At 41.3% G+C, this 22,466-nt stretch overlaps 1 protein-coding gene across 1 annotated transcript in view; it reads left to right on the forward strand.

Annotated features, from left to right (window-relative positions):
• The window catches only part of KIAA1217 (KIAA1217 ortholog), a 476,753-nt gene that overhangs the window by 351,883 nt on the left and 102,404 nt on the right, over positions 1-22,466 (forward strand). The window contains exon 6 of the mRNA XM_042780340.1: positions 15,515-16,347. Within this exon, the coding sequence (XP_042636274.1) occupies positions 15,515-16,347 (833 nt within the window). The remainder of the gene's footprint in view (positions 1-15,514; positions 16,348-22,466) is intronic.

Raw genomic sequence — 22,466 nt, forward strand, 5'->3', positions numbered from 1 at the left:
CTTTGATGCTAGTGTCATCTGCTGATTGACTCCCCTGTTTCTCTGTGTACATTATTTTATGAGCTTATTGTGAGCATCTATTTCTGCTAAAAGAACTAACAAATCTGTCCTGAAAGAATTACAGCCAGAATGCTCCTTGGAAGCAAGAATGGCCAGACTTTGTCTCACCAACTTTGGTCATGTTGTTAAAAGGGACAGTTCTCTACAGAAGGATGTCATGCTTGGTAAAGTGGAGGGTCAACAGAAAAGGGGAAGGCCCTCAACAAGATGGATTGACATAGCAGCTGAAGCAATAGGCTCAGATACAGTAGGTATCATGAGGCTGGCACAAAACCAGGCAGTATTTCATTCTGTTGTTCATAATGTCACTGTGAGTCAGAGATGACTCAATGGCACATAACAACAACAACAACAATAAATTCTGCTTTGGTTTCTAAGTGGTGATGTCAAGTGTCTTGATTTTAATTTTTTGTTCTCTGTTGTGGGTTCTCTATCACAAGGACTCCTTTTAGCATTTCCTGTAGGGTTGGTCTGGTTTTCACAAATTCCCTTAATTTCTGTTGTCTGAGAATGTCTTGATTTCACCCTCATATTTGAGAAACAATTTGGCTGGATATATAATTCTTGGTTAAAAGTTCTTTTCCTTCACTGTTTTATATATGCCATCCCATTGTCCTCTTGCCTGCATGGTTTCTGCTGAGAAATCAGAACTTAGTCTTATAGGTTGTCCATTGTAGGTGACATTTCATTTTTCCTGAGCTGCTCCCAAAATTCTTTCTTTGTCTTTGGTTTTGGAAAGTTTGATTATAATATGTGACTTTCTCTTGAGATCTATCCTGTATGGGGTTTGTTAAGCTTCTTGGACAGATACCTTTTCTTCCTTCATGATATAGGGAAAATTTTCTGTTAGCAAGCCTTCCACAATTTTCTCAGTATTTTTTTGTTTTTGTTTTTTTGCCTCTTCTTGTTCTAGTATTCCAATGAGGCATATGTTGTTTCTTTTTATGTCATCCCATGTAACTCTTAGGTTCTCTTCATTTCTCTTAAATCTTTGTTTTGATTTTTCTTCATACAGCCTACTATCGAGGGATTTGTCTTCTAGTTGGGAAATGGCATTCTTCAGCCAGTTCTAGTCTACTTTTTTGTCCTTCCTCTGTGTTGTCTATCTCTATAATTTTAGTGTTCATCTTCTGGATTTCTAATTGCTGTTTTTATATGAGTTCTAATTGTGAATTTATCTTGTTGTTTTGTTCTTGAATGGTATCCTGAATTCTTCCAAGGTACAATCTGTCTTCTTATTGATTCTGTTCGTGGTTTCCTTGAGCTCTTGGAGAGTCTTGTATATATACCTTCTGAATCCCTTCTCAGATAGTTCTATTGCTTGTTCTTCTTCCATGACAGATAATTCTTTAGCCTGGGATTTTATTTCTATTGTCTTGTCCTGTTTTTAGTTTGTTTGTTTGATTTGAGGTTATTTATTGTTTCCTAGACATTGTGAGGTTGGGCAATCTACTTCTGTAGTGATACTCCTTCAGAAACCCAAGGAGGGGTCACTATGAGTCAGGTCTGACTCGATGGCACAATACAACAACAAAAGACATTTTAAAGTTGCTGTTTTCAATTGTTAGTTGTATATTTATTAGTTTCACCCTGATTTTATGTTTTACTATATCTGAAAGTGTGGAGTTGGTGTACTTTTTTTATTATTAACTTGGCTGCACTGGGTTGTTCTCCAGATCTCTCTGTGTTGGTGGAATGACTGGTGGGAAAGTGGGGGCAGGTCTCTGTTCATCATGAACAGAACTTGGAGTTGGGATGAGCAGGTGTTGTCCATATGTTGTCTATCAATGACCATATGTCATTGATTCTGTGGCACAGAAGTTATTGGTGTTATCTATTGGGTGAGGTGTTTAGTGTAATAAGTCCTGTTGCTTGGTGGCGGTTTAATGTGTTCCTTTGGCTGAGGCAGTGGAGAGGAGGAAAAAAGAAAGAGAAAACAAGGGGTCAGTAGTGAGTCCCTGTTTTCAGCATTTGGGCGAGACAGTTCAGTCAGCACTGCTGGCACAGGCAGTGTAGTTTCTGTCTTCCTGAGATGTCTGCTAATGATGACGTACTACTGTCAATCAAAGACCTGTGGTTCAAAATCAACAGAGACCCCAATGAGTAGAGGGCCACTATGTTCTGCTTGGATTGAGAAGCTGCAAAAACCCAGGACCTTGGTCCATTCTGTTCTAAAAGGGGTTGTGGAAGAGTTCCACTTCTTTGTACTTGCTCTGGGGCTCTGCCTACTCAGAGGGAGTTTTCTGGACTCTGTGACAGCCCAAGCCAAGGGGGCAGGGGTCTTGATCATTTCCCAGAAAGATTATCTACTCACTGAGCATCCAAGGTCACCACCAAAAACTCCTGGTTTGGGCATTCTGAGTCCCCAGTGCTTCTGTGGATTCCATGATTTTTTTTTCTTTCCCCCTCCTTCCCTCTGCTGATCTCTCCTGTATTTCTAATGACTCCTTTCCATCTCCATCTCTGCTGGCTAGGTGGATTCAATTCTTTTTCCCAGTTGTTCAATCCACTCTTTTTCTCTGCCTTTACTAAATCTGATACTCTGTCTTCTCCTTAGTTGCTCATAACTCTAGTATCCTTATTTCCATCTACTTTACCAGTTATTCAGGGATTAAGTTGGTAAAGGGAACAAATGTGTGGGTTATATAGGTACGACACCATCTTTCCCCTTTCTCCATAGGATTTTCAATGGCTAATTTTATTTTTTTGAACACAGATCGTCAGGATCCTCAGACCTATTGTTTTTTTTTTTTTTTTTTTTAGGTTTTTTTTTTTTTTTTTTTTTAGGTAGGTCTGGGTGGACTCAAATGCAAAATACATTAAACATTTCTGCAATTCAGGGATTCCAAGTTGACATGTACTAGTCTCCAAATTCTTGACCACATTTTCTCTAATGGTCCCTGAAAAATACCTATCCTTCAAACTTCAAGACTCTATATAGATCATTGTGAATTCATTGTTTAAGTTTAAATGTTATATAATTAAGCTAAAGATTTTTTTTTAATTCTTCCGTGGGTCTAATCATCCTAAAGCTATATAATGCTTCATCTCTCTCTTTTTTTTTTTTTCTCCACTTACAACATAATTAGTTTCCTTGATGAAAGGTTAAGAGGGCTACAGAGCTTAGCAGGCCCAAGGTACAATGCCCCTGTCATTGGTACTTGGTACAGGCATCTATGGGGGGGCGTGGTTGTAGGAATCACACTCTGTAGCTGAATTAGGGTCATAATATAAGGAGTTTTTATCAGGTACAGCTCAGATAGTATGTTGTATTGTTGTTGGGTGCCAACATTTCAATTTTGACTCATAGCAACCCAGTGTGATAGAGTAAAACTGCTCCATAGGGTTTTCTAGGTAGTAATCATTAAGGGAGCAGATCACCAAGTCTTTGTCCTGCAGAGAGCAGCTGTGTGGGTTCAAACAACCATCTGTTGTACAGCAGCTGAGTGCTTAACAATCATGGTACCACCAAGTCTCCTTGTGTAAAAACCAAAAACCAAATCCACTGATCTCCTGGTTGCATATGTATATAAATATATAAAATATATTGTTGCTGTTATTCAGGTACCCTTAAGTCAATTTTGACTCATAGCAGCTACAGGTGACAGAGCAGAACTGTCCCATTGGGTTTTGTAGGCTGTAATCTTACAGGAGCTGATCTACCAGATCTTTTCCCACAGATATGTCAGTGATATTTAAGTGATATTGTCGTTGTTGTTGCTAGGTGCCATCAAGTCAGTTTTGACTCTTAGTGACCCTATGTACAACTTAACAAAACAATGCCTGGTCCTGCACAACCCTCACAATCATTGCTATGTTTGAGCCCATCTTGCAGCCACGGTGTCAATCCATCTTGTTGAGGGTCATTCTCTTTTTTGCTGACCATCTACTTTACCAAATGTTCTCCATGGACTAATCCCTCCCAATAACATGTCTGAAGTACATGAGATATATCTTATATATATTATGTCTGATGTAGTGAGAGAGATATATAGGAGCTCTGGTGGCGTAGTGCCTAAGGCATGTGACTGCTAACCAGAAGGCTGGTTCAAACACACCAGCCACTCCTTGGAAGGAAGATTGGCCAATCTCCTTCCATAGAGATAATGCCTCAGAAATGTATATCCACTGCCATTGCTTCAATTCTGACTTACAGCGAACCCTATTGGATTTCCAAGGCAGTAAATCTTTATGGAAGTAGATTGCCCCATCTTCCTTTCTCAGAGTAGTTGGTGGTTTGAATTGCCAACCTTCTGGTTAGCAGTCAAATGCCTTAGGCACTGTACCACAGAGTAATTGCTTTCTCTCTTTGACTCACTCGCTCTCCCTGCTTGTGTGTACATGTGTGTACGGGTGTGTGTGTGTATGTATATATATATATATAAATGGTATATGCATGTGAAAGCTGAACAGTAAACAAGCAAGACCGAAGAAAAATTGATGCATTTGAATTGTGGTGTTAGAGAATGCTGAAAATACAGTGGACTGCCAGAAGAATGAACAAGTCTGTCTTAGAAGTACAGCCATGATGCTCCTTAGAAACAAGAATGGCCAGGCTTCATCTCATATATTTTCATTATGTTGTCAGAAAAGACCAGTGCTGGAGAAGGAAGTATATAATGCTTGGTAAAGTAGAGGATCAGCAAAAAAGGGGAAGATTTTCAGTAAGATGGATTGACACAGTGGCTGCAACAATGGACTCAGGCATGGCAAAGATGGTAAGGATGATGCAGGACAGGGCAGTGTGTCATTCTGTTGTATGTATGTTGACTAGTATGTATGACTTCTCCTTTGCTGTGAAAATCTGGGCTTGTGAATGAAGCAAGTGATTTCTTGGTGTTACTAACTAAACATCAAAATCACCAAATAAGCCTTCAATAAACCCCAGTGGGGAAGGCACTGGTAGCCCGAGACAGACACTTTCCTTTGAGAGCAAGCAGCTTACAGTCTCCCTGCAGATCTGGGATTTTACACATAAACAGGAGGGAATCTTGGATGCAGTGGTGAGTCTGAAGATACAGATTCTCTCTGCTTCATCATTCAGCAGCTATGTGAAGGTGGACAAGGTTCTTAACTCCCTAAACTTCCAATTTCCTAATCATTAAAATGAGGGCAGTAACTAGTATCTATTTCACTAACTTCTGGAGCCCATAAAATAGCAATAAAAAGCACTTTAAAAATCGTCAACTGATAGATGATTATTGGTGTGTGTGGGTATGGGTAACCATTTAAAATCCTTTGCAGAATACAGAGTGTTCTAAACAAATAAAACAATATATGGTTATATAGTACAAAATTTATGGGGACAAGTTAAACGGGAGACTAGAGGACTTTCATAAAGAAAAAAAAATATATAAAGACACTGAAAAATTAGATATAGATGACTTTCCAGGAACAAATATAAAACACTGAAAAGGGAGTTAGATAAAAAGAATCATGTGCATCCAGAAAATGGGTATTGGTGCAGAGATGGAGATAATGAGGAGTCATGTGTAACAACTGTTATGAGGGGTACAAAGAAGATATCAGTTTACAAATTTGTAACTGTTTTAGGTACAAAAGGAGGTTTCCTTTGGCCTGGATAATACAGACGTATCTCAAAAGAAGATTATCACTGAGGGAAGGACATTTTTCTTTTATCTGTCCTGCAACTCAGCAGTTATTGATTATGGCCTGGCTGTTAAATAATTTATTTAACTTAACTACTTTATTCTATTCCAGACTGCAATCCATAATCACCAGGTCTATCACATGGCTCAGAAGCATTCCGTGTATCAAAACATTTGTGAAAGAACGCTTACCTCAACTATAGCCAGAAGCTAACTGCTGACTAGACTGCCTCTTTTCTGAGAATTAAATAATTCTGGAAACAGTCTGTCTATCTCCTGTCTGAGAGATATTTCATTTATTGTCAAATGAAATATTGATAGATCAATGAAGATCTTATAAGAAGAAATGACTGTCTTTCCGGTTTTTATGATATAAACAAGATGAATTTGAAAAAGTTCCCAACGTCGTTGTCACTGCCCTTCACAATATCACCTTTGTGCTGATAGGCACATTTTGGATTTCATTTAGCATGTGTCATTGGGGGATGGGGGGAAGCTAATAAGGAGAAAGAAGAATAAATCGCACAATACTATGGGCTTTTCCAGAACATATGCATTATTTTCCTGTTGAGGTAATGCTGCGTATTTACTTGTATGTCCTTTCTTAAGATCAACTTAGACGAAATGAATTACTTAAACTTTGCCTATGAAAGGAAGAGAGAGAAATGAATAGCAGGGCAGTTTCTACATGGATGAGAAGAGTAATTTCATGAAGGCATGGCACAAGGTAGACTAGACTAAGGAGGCTCTGGTAAAGTAATTAACCCAGAGTGTGGAGTGTAAGTTGTTGGGCATACACAAACGGAGCCAAACTTTGTGGTGAGTTAGCCTGAATGAACCATTCTCTGGAGAGCAAGCTAGCCACTCAGATCTAGTCAATGAGCTCTGGCATGGCACCAGGATATTGTTTAGGAAATGAACCTGCCTAGTTCATTAGCTGGTGACGGAAGGCCTTAGGATATTGAATGCCCTCTATCCCTCTCTTGGGTGAGGAGTGTGCTGCTTACTAGAGAGCATTTAACATCCTGATTCTCTGCAGGTTTTGGACTGGCTTTCACACTCCTCACAGTGAATTACTGCTCTAGTAATAATGAAGTCGTGTGCATTATCAATGGAGCCTTGAAGCATTTTGAAAGTGAAAGGAAATTGTTGTGAAGTTAGCATGAAGGAAGAGATGAGAGAGGTAAACCAGACCTCTTCTCATACACACCCACCAGCTTGCATTGTTTCAGGATCAACAGAAGCCACCTCTCTAACATAGCTGACTGACATGGTTGGACATGATGTTATGCACTTAGCCGAGCATCGGTGAGAGCTCAGTGCTTCTGTTGCCTGCAGGGTGACATGGCCCTATGAACTTGTACATATGTTACACTCTAATCAGCCTACTTGCATGTAATAAAGAGCAGGTAGATAAGTACACTGGGTGGCACAAATGATTAAGCACTTAGCTACTAACTGAAAGGTTGATGGTTGGAATCCACCCAGAGATGCCGCAGAAGAAAAGTCTGGCATCTACTCCTGAAAGCTCACAGCCATTGAAACCCTTAATGGAGCACTACTACTATGACACATATGGGGTCATCATGAGTCAGAATGAGCTCCATGGTAACTGATTTGGTTTTTTGTTAAGTAAGCACAACAGAAGCCATGCTGCTACTTGTTAGAATTTGTGCTAGAAAGCAGGGCCTTTGGGGGATGTGATAGGGATGGAATCATGCCCATTTTGTACAACATTATGGCTTAATCAGACCAGAGATCCCAACCCCTAAGTCCCCCTTCCTGGAAAGCACATGTTTGACTAAAGAAACAAAATCTGCCAAGTATACACCAGATGCGTCAAGGACTGATAGTGTGTGCTTCCCATACACTGGTGAGAAATAACAAACACTTGCTGATTAGGTTAAAAATCAAAACAAGGGTTTGCACATTCCTTCTCTTTTCTAACCTGTTAGGTGCCATCTGTTACAACCACTTAATCAAAATATTGTGTCTAATGAAACATCTTAGGAGGGTGGCAACGTCTTGTGTTCCATTCTCCCCTCCTTTAATAAAGCATTTCGATAGCAGTCAACATTCTTTAGAAAGTCTGCAAAACTGACTGGTTTTAAGAGATGTCACGGGAATCTTTTTGGTCAGGAAGAGCAACGTCTAAAAGCTTTAAAATGTTTTAAAAATGCACAGGCTGCCCAGAACATGGTAGTGTGGGGTATGGCGTGAGGCCAGTGGAGCTTCTAGCCCAGTGTTTGGATTTACTCATCCCCGGCTTCCCACTCGTATAGCTTTCAGTTCCAGTCAGTCCCTGGAGGTTTGGAAAGCATGATGGTGATTAAACAGAGCCTACCTGGGAGCTAAGGAAATGCTTCCTATCTTGCCTCACCTTTTGTCAGCGATGCATTAATATCTGGCCTCGACTGCACCTCGCACAAGTCTTTTCTTGTTACGAACACACGCTTTATTTGTGCCTGTTCCCCTGGAAGGGAATAGCCTCGTTGACAATGGTTGCCCGTGGAGTTCTGTGAAGATTGCACTGGACTTTTCCTTCTTTATTTTGTTCAGGGCGGGGCAGAAGGGCTTGCTGGCACTCACTCTGGGCCATAGCTTTGGCTTGCCCTTTCTATCTTCTGTTCTTGTTTCAGGTATGTTTTCCGGAATGATTGCAACGGCTTGCCTTGGCACTGTGTAGGACTGATTGATGGCTGCTACCCAAAGTTCAGCTTGGTAACACCGAGCTGGTTAATTAATAGTCAGCCTCCTTTGTCACTCGCACATTTTCCCTCCAGTATTATAAACCAGGAGGAGAAGCGCATGTTTCTTTCAGTTGCCAATGTACAGACTTCAGAAGTCTGGCAACAAAATGGGTTTTGGGTGCTAGTCTGGATTTTCATAGCAGCATACTTTCTGGATAGGAAACTGATCTAGGAATTCTTCCTCAGGAGTCATTAGCATGTTGGGTTAGTTTGTTGGTGGGTGGTTTATTTGCTTGTTTTAATGATCCTACTTACCTTAGTAAAAGCAATTTTGTAACACTTCCTTTATTGTTAACTCATTTACCTAGGCCTCTCAGTGTTGGCTGATTCGAGTGTGTTTTCCATGTAAGTGATTGTTAAGGGACTGAGTCACCCATGTGGTAGCCTGTGGTTGGATGTGGGCTGAGGTTATTCAGTGACTAATTTCCAAGGGGAGGAGAAATTGGCTTATCTTAGGGAGGGTGACTTTTTCTCAATGCCTATGGCAGCTTTGTACAGAAGACTGGGTGAAACAAAATGGTCTTTATTGGTTGTGAATGCTCAAGCCAGGAACATTTTAGAACCTCTGTGTCCTTGGGTTATCTTCTTCTCTGAAGCAGAGGCCATCTAAAACTTCCAAGTGTGGAACTGAGGATTTAGACAAAGCCAGCAAACAAAGGAATCGCGTAATTGGGAGCTGTGCCAATGTTCTTTTTCACGGCGTTAGGTGTACAGGTGATTTCCTTAAGTAAAAGTAAGTGGCTTTAATTCTTTGAGAATAAAGAGAGTCTCATAAGAATCCTTTCAGTTTTACTACATTGTGTGGTCCAATTGAGTGGTATATTTACAAATGTGAACTTGGAAGGGTGGGGTTTGAAATATAATCTGTATATAATATTTCCTTTCTGCAAAGGAAAAAATAGTTTATATATATTTATACACACACACACACACACACACACATACAGATATTCCACAAAGAGACCTGATTACATGAGACAGTTTCCCAAAGTGATTTTAAACACTTTTCATGCTAGATCGTTTACAGAAACAATGTTGATTTTTCCTACCTATCTTACTTTCTAGAACCTTCTAAATGAGTTATTTGATTTTTAATTCATGGTGCTTTGGTAAAATGAAATATACAAGAATTCCTACCACAAACCTCAGATGATAAAATTGAAATAGATATGTTCTGGTCTTTAGGAAATATGGTGGTAAACAGCTTAGTGAGCTACATGCTGAGGGCAGGGACAGCAGCCTCTCAGGCGGGTTGGGCCATGGTCATGAGGCTCTGGGAGAGAGTACCCTGTTTATCAGAAATGGAAGGACTTAAACAGAGAAGAGACACCAGTGATTTGGGCAGTAAAAGAAAGAAAGACAACACTCAACAAGGTAGATGAATGACCAAGAAAAGTCTCAGTATATTGCCAATATACTCAGTGCAGATAAATGAACATTTTCTGTGTCGGGGCTTAGGTGCAGGCAAATAAATACCTGGTTGTGTTCTGGTAAGGCAATAGAAGAATCTTTATCTCTTTTTTGCTGTGAAATGAAATTCTTTTAAAGTTCACATAAAGATAGTAGTGTTGCAATTTTCTGGGCAAAAATGTCAGTGGCATAACACATCAGCACGTTAACTTATTAAAAGGAATGAGATGATAGAGAAGATGAGTGGCCTCAGATTTGTAGGAGAATAAGGGGCTTCAATGGGAGCTCTGGTGGCATAGTACATAAGACATTTGACTGCTAACTAGAAGGCTCGCGGTTCAAACCCATCAGCCACTCCTCAGAAGGAAAACTGAGCTATCTACTTCCATAGAGATACTGCCTCGGAGATCCAAGGAGGGGTCGCTGTGAGTCGGAACAACTCCACATCAGTGAGTTTGTTTTTTTTTTAAGGGGCTTCAATATATTAAGGTAAATAGTAACTGTGTGTGTGTGTGTTGCTTATTTTATCTTTTAAGTTAAATATAATTTTCTCCGACAAGGTCTGGCTTTGAGTATGTACTTGTTATTGTTGTTATGTGCCATCGAGTTGGCCCTGACTCATAGCGACCCCTCCTTGGGTTTCTGAGGCAGTATCACTACGGAAGTAGGATTGCCCAACCTTCCTTCCAAGGAGTGGCTGGTGGGTTTGAATCGCCAGCCGTCTGGCTAGCAGGCAAGTGTCTTAGCCACTGTGCTACCAGAGCTCCTTAAGTATGTACTTGTTGTTGTTGATGTTTGCCGTGGAGTCAGCCCTGACTCATAACGACCCCTCCTTGGGTTTCCGAGGCAGTATCACTACGGAAGTAGGATTGCCCAACCTTCCTTCCGAGGAGTGGCTGGTGGGTTTGAACTGCCAGCCTTCTGGTGAGCAGTCAAGTGCCTTAGGCACTATGCTACCAGAGCTCCTTGAGTATGTACTAGTGTAGGAAAAACAAATATGTATTTAATGCCATTAATCATTCACCAAATCAGGGTTGAAAAAACAACTCTGTAGATTCCTGCTTCTAGGACAGCATCTCTATGGAAAGAGTATAGCACAAAAGGCTGAGGGCTTCTTTTATTATGTATTGTATAATCGTAATCACCAACCTGCTTTAATCAGTCAGGCAATGAGTATCTGCTGGAGTGTATAAAGGCCACTTGTTATTGAAAATATCAAGTGCTTTCCTTGGGAGTTCACAAGGGACATTTGAAAAAGATTCTTATCTTTCCATCCACTCTACCGCACTTGAAAAGTGAGTTGCCTTCTGGTTGATTAAAAACCTTTAATGTATGAACGCAAGCTATCCACCTTTTAGGGTTCATTCTAGTAGGTTTAAAAAATGTTTTGTTATTGTAGTATGAGGACATAGTGTCAGTCTTTTCTTGAGCACTTGACTGCTAACCAGAAGGCTGGCAGTTCAAACCCACCACCCACTCCTCAGAAGGAAGGTTAAGCAATCTACTTCTGTAGTGATACTGCCTCAGAAACCCAAGGAGGGGTCGCTATGAGTCGGGTTTGACTCAACAGCACATAACAACAACAACAACAACAACAACACTTAGAGTCAAGGATGAAATTCTCAGTCTTGAAAACTCAGCTATAGCTTGGCAAACCAACATAAGAATTCAGCCAAAGGCCTCCAGCCTCTGCGCCACCCATATTAATGGAAACATTCAACCTTAGATTACCTGGTCTTTCATAACTGAATGTTGTTATTCAACACCACTGTGGGTAACTCGAATTGATAGTGATTCTTTCAGTGATCCTGTTGGGTGATGGCTACTTTATTTTGAAGTGGGCAAGGCTAGAATTGATACACAACATTACCACCAGGTTCATGAGGCCAATTCATATGGCTAGCATCCATTTTCATTGACTGAAGTCCCATTCTGATTGGTTGGTGCCCTTGCCTTGTTGTTGTTGTTGTTAATTGCCATCAAGTCAGCTCCAACTCATGGAGACCTTATGTATAACAGAATGAAAGTTTGCCTGGTCTTGTGTCTAGTGCCTAAGGCATTTGACTGCTAATCAGAAGGCTGGTGGTTCAAACCCACCAGCCACTCCTCAGAAGGAAAGTTGGGCAATCTGCTTCCATAGTGATACTGCCTCGGAAACCCAAGGAGGGGTTGCTGTGAATCGGATCCAACTTGACAGCAGTGAGTTTGGTTCTGGTTTTGTGCCATCTTCATAATGTTTGGTATGCTTGAGTCTATTGTTAGAAATATTGTGTCAATTCATTTCATGGAGGGTTTCCTACATCTTCATTGACCCTCCACTTGACCAAACATGATGCTTTTGCCATACTAGATACTAAATATTTTTAGTATCACCTATGTATTCCCCATATGAATGCACAAAATATCAGGGTCATTGTTAATTGTTTCATTCCTCCCTGGTCTTCACATACCACCAGGATGCCTAGTGAAATTTTTACATGTTTTATTTTAAAAGTTAGTTATAATCCTCTCCACCATTTCTTATTGCCGAACATGTTTTAAAAGTGTACACAGATAACTTAAAACAATTTACCCAACTTTTCATTAATGAAAATTAATTTTTTATTTTCCCTCCATTACCACTCTTTATCCTTCTAGGCGTTCTATATTCCTTAGGGTCTTTATGTCCCTTTTTAATCTTTTTCCAAGAAGATTACTGCTGTATATTAATTTGGGTGAGAATTCTCCCAAATCAGGATGTAATCTGATGCCAGAGAAAGAGGGTAAAGAAACAGGAAGGGAGGGCTAACCCTGTAAAGATTATCTCTTCATCCTAAATGGGTTCTAGATCTTTGAAGTATTTGTTTTGTTTTTTGGAATTAAGAACAATAGGACCACTGGTTGCCCCTGGTGCACCTCAGGCACTATACTGATACTTTGCCCACCCTGGCTTGTTTGAATTGATGTGATAAATTTATTTTTAGCTGCTGTCTTTTTGATCCATTATTGTGTTGGATGGTCCGACTGAGTGATGAATTTGGCCAGATATCCCCTTCTGGCTGAACTGGTCCTTCTTGTGTTTTATTACTTGCGAAGCCATGCTTTGTGGAAGACAGATTGGGAGAGGTAGTTATATAGATTAGTGTTGATCTGCTATAAAACTTCTGTCACGTGGTTGCTTTGGCCAATCTGTAATGAGCCACAAAGCCTTTCATCAGTTATATGATCACTCAGTGACCTTGAGACTGACACTCCTGGGCTAAGGCACTGAGCACATGAGTCAGAGTTGGTCAAATGAGCAGAGAGAGACTGAGCTGGAGCACAGAGTGGGGCTGTGCAGAGCAGGTGCACCTGGAGCTGGACCTTGAGAACACACCTAGGAATGGACCTAGAAGAGCTTGGAAATGGAGGGGAAAGCCAGAGGATGAGGACGGCTTGAGGATATTACAAGATAGGTTTAGAGAATGAAGACACACTACCTGAGTGAGATGTGGAAATGGGTATTGGGGTGAGTGTTACTGTTGTTATTTTTAGCTGCCACTGAGTTGGCCTGACTCATGTCAGCCCCATACATAACAGAAAGAATCACTTCCTGGTCCTGGTCCTGCTCCATCCGCATGATCAATTGTGGATCAGACTGTTGTGGTCCATAGGGTTTTATTAGGTGATTTTTTTTTTTTTTTTTTTTTTTGGACGTAGACCTCCAGGGTTTTCTTTCTAGTCTATCTTAGCCTGGAATTTCCACTCAGCATCATAGCAACACACAAGCTTCCACGGACAGTCAAGTGGTGGCCACACGTGAGGTGCGTTGGCTGAGAATCAAGCCTCCAGTCTTCAGTGGGGAAGCTAGAATTACACCACTGAACAACCACTGCCTTTGTTAGGGTGGGTAGTGGGAAATACAGTTGTTGTGAGTAATGAGCCTGCAAAGTCCCCAGAAACAATCTGTCCTCTAAGGGCATGAGGGGTCAAATCAGTGGTATCAGGTAATATACACGTAAAACATTCCATTTTGGTGTTATATATTTTCATTTTGCTTGTACATTTCAAAGAGGTGGCACAGTGGTTAAATGATTGGCTACAAACCAAGCATGGTTTCCATGGGAAAAAGATGTGGCATTTTGCATCTGTAAAGATTTAGAGCCTTAGAAACCTTATGGGGTGGTTCTACTCTGTCCTATAGGGTTGCTATGAGTTGGAATCTACTTGGAAGTGGGTTTTGTATATTTCATTGGTGGTTTCCATTATGAAATCTACCATCATGTGTAAATCTCCTGCCTAAGGGATTCTGCACTGCTGGCTCCTCCCAGGGACAAGATAAGGAAGTGTGGGAGGCCTGCCGGTTCTTCTTCATTCCCTTTCCCTGGCAAAGTGGCACCCATCATCTATGAAATGCATGCAAGAATGTACCCGCTCAAGGGCAGGGACTCATTGTGCTTGTACTGAGCTATATCCTAGGATAATGACTGGCTCTTAGCCAGCCTTTGATAAAGAGTGTTTAACAAATGAATAAATTTATATGATAAGAAAGCAGTTAGTATGTATTTAAGCCTTCTGGGCTCTGTTTTATTTTCAACTCTTTGGTTACTTCTGTTTCTGTTTCCTTTCTCTTCCCCCTACCATGTATACTATGGGTCTCTTGGCCATTTGAGCCCTCCTTCTGTCTCCTCATGCCCTTACCTCCCCCACCCCCCACCCATTAATACCTTTCTTGTCATCACTGCTCCAAAGGAAGTCAAGATGGGGAATGAGAAGGTGCTGAGGCTACCCTTCTCCCATGGCTAGTGAAAGAATCTCAGTGGGCATTTCCCTCTCGGACATTGACCAAAGCAAAATGTTTTAAATATTTATATATGGACTTAAATTTGTACTTGTTATTCTCCCTTTACTCAACACAGTGGTTGTGATTGCAGATTCCTTTCTTCTTTCCCCATTAACTCAATTCTCCAATCATTGTCTCTCCTTCTGAATAAGAGATAGGGAAGATCTTGTGGGAGCCCTGTCTAACCTAGATGGTAATGACACATCCCAGAGTCAGCTGCTTAGGCACAAAGTACTGTGCTCACAATGACCTACTTGGACAAGCTTTTTGGTATCAAATGGCAGCCCCAGAGGGTGTGGTCTGCATCAGCTGTATAAGTTTCCTCTGACTGCAATAACAAATAACCCCAAATTTAGTGGCTTAAAACAAACATAGAGTTACTGTCTTACAGTTTGTGAGGTCAGAATTCCAACACAGGTCTTACTGGACTGAAATCAAGGTGTCTGTAGGGCTGTACTGTCTCCCTGGAGACTCCAGGGGAGAATGTTTCCTTGCCTTTCCAGCTTTTAAAGTCCACCTGCATTTTTTGGCTGATGGTTCCATCTGCCCTCTTTAAATCTGTCTTCCAGTCTTCTCTCTCTCCCCAGCTCCCTCCTCTTTGGGTTGTCACATCACCTTCCCTAACTCTGACCTTCTTGCCTCCCTCTTTCATTTACAAAAAGTAGTTACTTTGGACCCACTAGATAATGCAGGATATCTCAAGGTGCTTAACATAATTATAAAGACCCTTTTGTGTAAGATAACAATTTCACAAGTCCCAGGGCTTAGGATGTGGACATCTTTGGGGATGGGTTATATTCAGCCTATAAAGCCACACTGTCATATTGAGACATCTCTGAAAACATGACTATTAAAGTAGATTATTCAAATGTCTTTATTTTCAGATGCAGAGAGAAATTGTTTATGCAAGAGGAGATGGTTCTATTGCCTCTCGACCTGGATCCACAGCTCATCCGCCCCATGCAATTCCAAACTCTCCACCATCCACTCCTGTGCCCCATTCCATGCCTCCCTCCCCATCCAGAATACCTTATGGGGGCACCCGCCCGATGGTTGTTCCTGGCAATGCCACCATCCCCAGGGACAGACTCTCCAGCCTGCCTGTCTCCAGATCCATCTCACCAAGCCCAAGCGCCATTTTAGAAAGAAGAGATGTAAAGCCAGATGAAGACATGAGTGGCAAAAACATTGCAATGTACAGAAACGAAGGTTTCTATGGTGACCCTTACGTTTACCACGAGGGGCGGATGAGCATCGCCTCTTCCCATGGCGGGCACCCTCTGGATGTCCCTGACCACATCATTGCATATCACCGCACAGCAATCCGGTCAGCCAGTGCTTATTGTAATCCCACTTTGCCAGCGGAAATGCATATGGAGCAGTCACTGTACAGACAGAAATCAAGGAAATACCTTGAAAGCCACTTGCCTACTCTTGGCTCCAAAACACCGCCAGCTTCTCCTCACCGAATAAGCGACCTGAGGATGATAGACATGCACCCGCATCATAATGCCCACGGGTCCCCTCATACCATGCAGCCAGAGAGGGCCTCCCCGAGCCGCCAGTCCTTCAAGAAGGAGCCAGGCACCTTGGTATATATTGAAAAGCCACGGAACGCTCCAGGATTATCCGGCCTGGTGGACCTTGGCCCTCCTCTAGTTGAGAAGCAAGTTTTTGCTTACAGCACTGCTACGATACCCAAAGACAGAGAGACCAGGTAAGGTGTGGTGAGTGTGCACAAGATGCACACTCAGGGCCTATGTGTGGGTAAGCATCTCTGTTCACTGCATGTGTAAGCCTTGGGTCTGCTCTACAAAGCTCAGACCAAGACAACGAATGTGGTCTGAGCCACCAGCCTTGGGTGGAACTCCCTGCAGGTGCTGCAGAGGATGCAGAGTGGGGCCAGAGGTCCTCTTTGTCTGCAGAGTTTCTGAATCAGTAGGGTTATAGGAGCTGTGTTATAGAATTAGTGATTTTTTTAGTGAACATGTTATAGTGATTCGTCAAGCAGGCATCCCAATCATGGCCTTAATGGCCTCCCTGGGTGGTACGAACAGTTAACATGCTTGACTACTGACTGAAGGTTTGGTGGTTCGAGTCTACCTAGGGGTGCCTCAGAAGAAAGCCTTGGCAATCTGTTTCTGAAAAATTAGCCCTTGAAAACCCTATAGAGCACAGTTCTGCTCTGACACCTTTGGGGCTGCCATGAGTTGAGCTCAATGGCAACCTGTTTGATTTGGTTTTTTATCGTTAGTATAGATTTGAATAATTTGGAAGAAAATTATGGTTAACAGAAACCATGGGGACAAATAGATCAAGATATCCTAATAATTGATCTGCCACTGAAAACAAGAAGGGAGTGTTTCACATTTTAACTGTGTGAAATGGCCATTTGTGTTTTTCCTTCCGGCATGTAGTTTTGCTGCCTCCTCTGGTTCTAGGAAATGGAAAGAATGTGTCAACGTCTGTCTTTCAGAATGATAAACATGGATTTGCATGAAAGTAGAATGGTTTAGATTTAATACTCATTTGGGAATGGTGCTAAGATCAGCAAAAATTTTCTAGTAAATGAGACACTCTGAATATTTAAATTTCTTTTTTAATATTACTTCTTGAAAAGTCCCCAAAGCCCACATGGTATAGGTACTCCTGGCTCTTCAGAAGTTCACTTTATAATACTTTGCTTTTACGACAGACCTATGTTAATACCTGTTTTTGCTAAAGCAAAAAGAAATCCAAAGGGGTTTTCACATTTATGAAAAAACACAAGAAGGGAAACTAGCAGTCAGTACTTGGTTTGCAGCAAGCTGTTAAAGAAGCAGCACATACCCCAAGCAGCGAGAATGGCATGGCCAACATCCTTCCCCGGAACTACAATCTGCATTTCAGCGTCAAGCCTCTGTAGCTTGATCTGTGTTTGTGAGTACTATATGTTAGTGTTACTTTAGCTTTCCTGTGTTATTTGGTAAGGATCTTTGGTGGCACAGTGCCTAAGGCCCTTGACTGCTAACCAAAAGGTTGCTGGTTCAAACCTACCAGCCACTCCACAGGAGGTAGACCGGGCAACCTACTTCCATAAAGATTTACTGCCTCGGAAATGCAAATGGGGTCGCTTTGAGTCAGGTCACTGTTGACTCGATGGCAGTGAGCTTGGTTGTTTTTATTTGTTTGTTTGTTTTTTGTTTGTGTTGTGTGGTGTGTTTTGGTAGGTTATTTTTTGGGTCTGGGAATGCTCAGAAATTTTTCCCACATAAATTAATGGTAATTGCTTCTTCACTTTACGCTTACGAGAGGTTTCATAGGAACCTCTACTTTCAGATAGTGGGGGAAACCAGTAATAGAAAAATGAATTTTGATAGGAAAAATTCCTCTAGCCTGAACTAGCTGAAGAAAATCAACATAATAATTATAATAATAAAAATCTACTCAAAGAAATTGAGTCCAAGTGAGGGTATGGATTTCACCTGCTGTCATATATGAATTCAGATAGTATGTGAAAGATGAAATCTAGATATTCCATTGCTCAGAGCCTCATTGGAATCACTGTCTTCTCTTCCTCAATAATAAAGTTTGTTGTTGTTATTGTTGTTATGTGCTGTCGAGTCAAACCCAACTCAGAGAGAGCCCTCCTTGGGTTTCCGAGGCAGTATCACTACGGAAATAGATTGCCCCATCTTCTTTCCGAGGAGTCCTGATGGGTTTGAACCACCAGCTTTCTGGTTAGCAGTCAAGTGCCTTAGGCACTATGCTACCAGAGCTTCCAGTAAATGTAGTATCACTTACTATTACATAACTTTGTTTAAAAAAAAAAAAAAAAGACCAGAATTTTTAATGGAATGTGAATTGTCAACCTTCCTTTTTACACACAAGTGAGAAATGCCTACCTCTTTGTATAATGAAAGTGCTGTCCTGCTTATCTATTCAGTCAAAGGGAATACTACAGCAGAGAGATTCCAAGTAGATGGAAAGAAAATAAACTTGGAAATTTGGGAATCATGAATTCAACCACAAATTCTGACTCTCTCACACAGTTAGAAAACTAGCAATGGTGACTGGCTTTCTTATGTAGAACTAAGAAAAATCAAGACTTGAAAAATAGTATTCATTCTCTTTTTTTTCCCAAGTCATTGCTGATGGTTGCTGTTGAGTAGATTTTGGCTCATGGTAACCCCATATGTACAAAGTAGAGCTGATCTGTAGGGTTTTCATGACTGTGATCTTTTGGAAGCAGAATGCCAGGCCTTGCCAGGCACCTCTGGGTAGGTTTGAACCACCAAACTTTCAGCTAGAAGTCGAATGCTTAAACATTTGTGCCAACGAGGGACTGCCTCCAAAGCTGTTGTGTTGTTGTTGATATGTGCCATCAAGTCAGACCTGACTCATAGTGACCCCTTCTTGGGTTTCCAAGGTAGTATCACTATAGAAGTAGATTGCCCACTCTTCCTTCCGAGGAGTGGCTGGTGGGTTTGAACCTTCAGCCTTCTGGTTAGCAGTCAAGTGCCTTAGGCACTATGCTACTAGAGCCAAAGTTGTTAGGAAGTGAAATTCTAAGAATCAAGAAAGAACCACTCATGACAGTGAGTAGTGGAAGGGTATGGTATGAACATTGAAGTTTCATTAGAACAGACCAATGTCACAAGCAACAATCGAGCCTACCAGGACTGGCCTTGAAAGGCACAGCAGTCAGCGTTAAGGTTGGGAAGTTCGTGCTGTGTGCTCAGAAAGTGTGGCACATGGTCTTTACTGCAGTGGGGTGTGGGGAGCTGGTGGGGAAATACGTGTCACTGAGAACATGAGACTTTGGGCCATAAGAATTTAAGGAAATATTTTAAATTTTCCATTTCTAAGATATAATGTTGAAAAGTAGAACCTATCCTGCCTACCATCCCAGCATCCTTGTACCCCCACTGTATGGGTGGAAGAGAACTGAGACCTTGATTTTATATTAAGCTGTTGTTATGTTTCTACCCTGTTAGATTCTGAGCAGTGGTGATTCAGTGGTAGAATTGTTGCCTTCCATGAGGAAGACCTGGGTTTGATTCTTGGCCATGTCCCTCATGCTCAGCCAGCACTCATCTGTCAGTGGAGATTTGGTGGCATAGTGCCTAAGGCATTTGACTACTGAGCAGAAGGCTGGCAGTTCAAACCCACCAGCCACTCCTCAGAAGGAAGAGCAGGGAATCTACTTCCATAGTGATACCACCTTGGAAACCCAAAAAGCGGTTGCTATGAGGTGAATCAACTCAAAAGCAGTGAGTGAGGTTTTTTTTTTTTTTTTTGGGGGGGGCGGTAATGAGGATGAACAATGTTGAGTGGAACTTCTATCTATATCTATCTATCTATCTATCTATCATCAAATATGATGAACCAGGGAAAAAGGCCTGGTGATCTACTTCCTAAAATCTACAAATGAAAACCCTGTGGATGACACTGGGTTCCATAGTAAACCGATTCAGTCATGAGGTTTTGTTTTTTTGTTTATTTGTTTTCTGTTTTTAATTTTTTATTGTGACTTGGGTGCAAATTTACAAAGCACATTCATTTTACTTTCAACAGTTTGTGCACGTGTGGTTTCATGGCCCTGATTACAATCCCCAACCATAAAAGGCTCCTCCATCTCCTCCCTGCGACTACCCCTTCCCTGTGCCCTTCTTAATCTATGCATTCCTGTCTGTCCAGCTTTCCCTCTATGCAAATACTGCCCTTCTGATGTCTCATGGTTGATTGATCTAAGGGGTATATCTCCATGGGGTGGGTGTTCTACCTGTAGGTCTATCTTCAGTCAAGAGGTTTCTAAAAGAATATTCTATGTGCCTTTTAAGGGAGCTCTGGTAGCATAGCGCCTAAGGCATCTTGACTGCTAACCAGAAGGCTGGCAGTTCAAACCCACTAGCCACTCCTCGGAAGGAAGATGGGGCAATCTACTTCTGTAGTGATACTGTCTCGGAAACCCAAGGAGTCGCCGCTATGAGTCAGGTCCGACTTGATGGCAAATAACAGCAATAACATGTGCCTTTAAAGGGCACAGCCCTGGTCTGGTTTAAATACATAGCTTTTAGATCAGCATATAACCTTTTAAACCTTTAATCAATTATGTTTCTAGAAATTGACCGCAGTTTGCATTTTTCAGAGAAGTGCAGTTGTGCGTGGGGTCACCATGCGTGGAGGCTAACCTGACAGCAGCTAACAACAACAAGGTTCTAAGCACATTTTAAACAACAATATCTCTGACTTACCCCAATGTCTAGGACAGTGTCATGCATGTAGTTGCCGTATGTACATAATTTACTGAATATCCCGGTTTTTCAAGGGATTTGATTATGAGAAAACAAAACTAAAAGAACCCACTGCCAACATGTAGATGCCTGTCTGTATTGCTCCCTGATCAGAATCTTGAAGAATTGTATCCTTAAGTGGTATCAGTGTTCTTTTTTAGGGCCTCTGCTTCCTTTTTAAAAAGAATTTCCCAGCCCCAGATATTTCCATTTTACTAAACCTCAGAAAATTCCATGGATTTCTGTGTTACAATTTAGAAACCTATTTCTGGAAAAACCAAAAATTTAAAAATTGATTGAAAAAGATTCATGTTCACTGAAAATAGACTGTCATTATCATCACTACCAGATTGTGACATACAATTGTTTTGAGGATTCTAATTTTAAAATCTTTTTCCATTCCCCAAAATGTGAAATAATAGAGGAAGAATTTTATCACACACTTTGCCTAGGTCAGTCCTTACCTGTTAGTCATCTTATCTTCAGAGGGTGGAATTGGAGTGCTTAATAAACAGCCTTCCTCTGTATACAGACAAACAAACACAGCCCTCTCTACAGTGAAATCATTTAGAGTTGCTATTACAGAGGGACCTAAATTCCCCTACTTACTCAACCAAGACACATGGCAGAGTGTGTAGAATGATTCACTGATAGAAAGAAGTTGAGTCTGGAACACTGGCTGTCAGCACTGCCACCCACTGTTAGCTAGATAGGTAAAATCGTGGAACAGAGAGTGAGGAATTTGTGCCTCCTCCCCAACTGAATCTGACACTGAACTCTTTTTTGAGAACCAACTGAATCTAATACTGAACTCTTTTTGGAGAACCTGGTGACCGGGCTGAAATGTACGATCGCTAGATAATGAAAAAGATGAACTTGATGGCAGCTGTCATTTATTGAGAGCCTTTTATGGGCTGAGCATCTGTGAAATAGTTTTCATGTATCATAGGAGGCAATCGGCATGACGACCCAGTGAGGTGTGTTCAGTCATTATCTCCACTTAACAAATGTGGAAACTGAGGCTCAGAGAGATTAAGAAATGTGCCCAGGGTTACAAAGCCACCATGTGGCATAGAATGTCCAGGTCCAGTAAAGAATGGACTTTTCACCATTGGGCAATAATCTGTTTGGTGAGTGAGAACTATGAGTCCTACCTTCACCCAACAGAAGAGTAAGTTCAGGGGTGAATTCCAAGCATTTCAACCAAAATTCTTCAAAAAATCATTTCAGGACTAGGTGCTAAGTAGCTGTTCTTTAAAGGATGTTTACCATTATAACTGCAGTAGAATTTGCATAATTATTCTGCTAAATCTATACATACCATTTAAAATACAAGTGCCCTAGCTAGTATATTAGAACAATTACACAGAAATAGGTGAAGAAAGAAGAGAACATTTTTGGTAGATTCTGTTTTTTTAAAAATGATGTATTACGTCGAAGGAAAGTTTTTTAAAAAACATAAACAAGGAGGCGGGGCAAGATGGCGGACTAGGCAGAAGGATTGCACAGACCCTCTTCAACAAAGAAAAGGGAAACCAATTAACACAGACACAGAAGATAA

This window comes from Orycteropus afer, unplaced genomic scaffold (genome assembly GCF_000298275.1).
Source record: "Orycteropus afer afer isolate SDZICR_OR568_19922 unplaced genomic scaffold, OryAfe1.0 scaffold00035, whole genome shotgun sequence".
NCBI classification, from domain to species: domain Eukaryota; kingdom Metazoa; phylum Chordata; class Mammalia; order Tubulidentata; family Orycteropodidae; genus Orycteropus; species Orycteropus afer.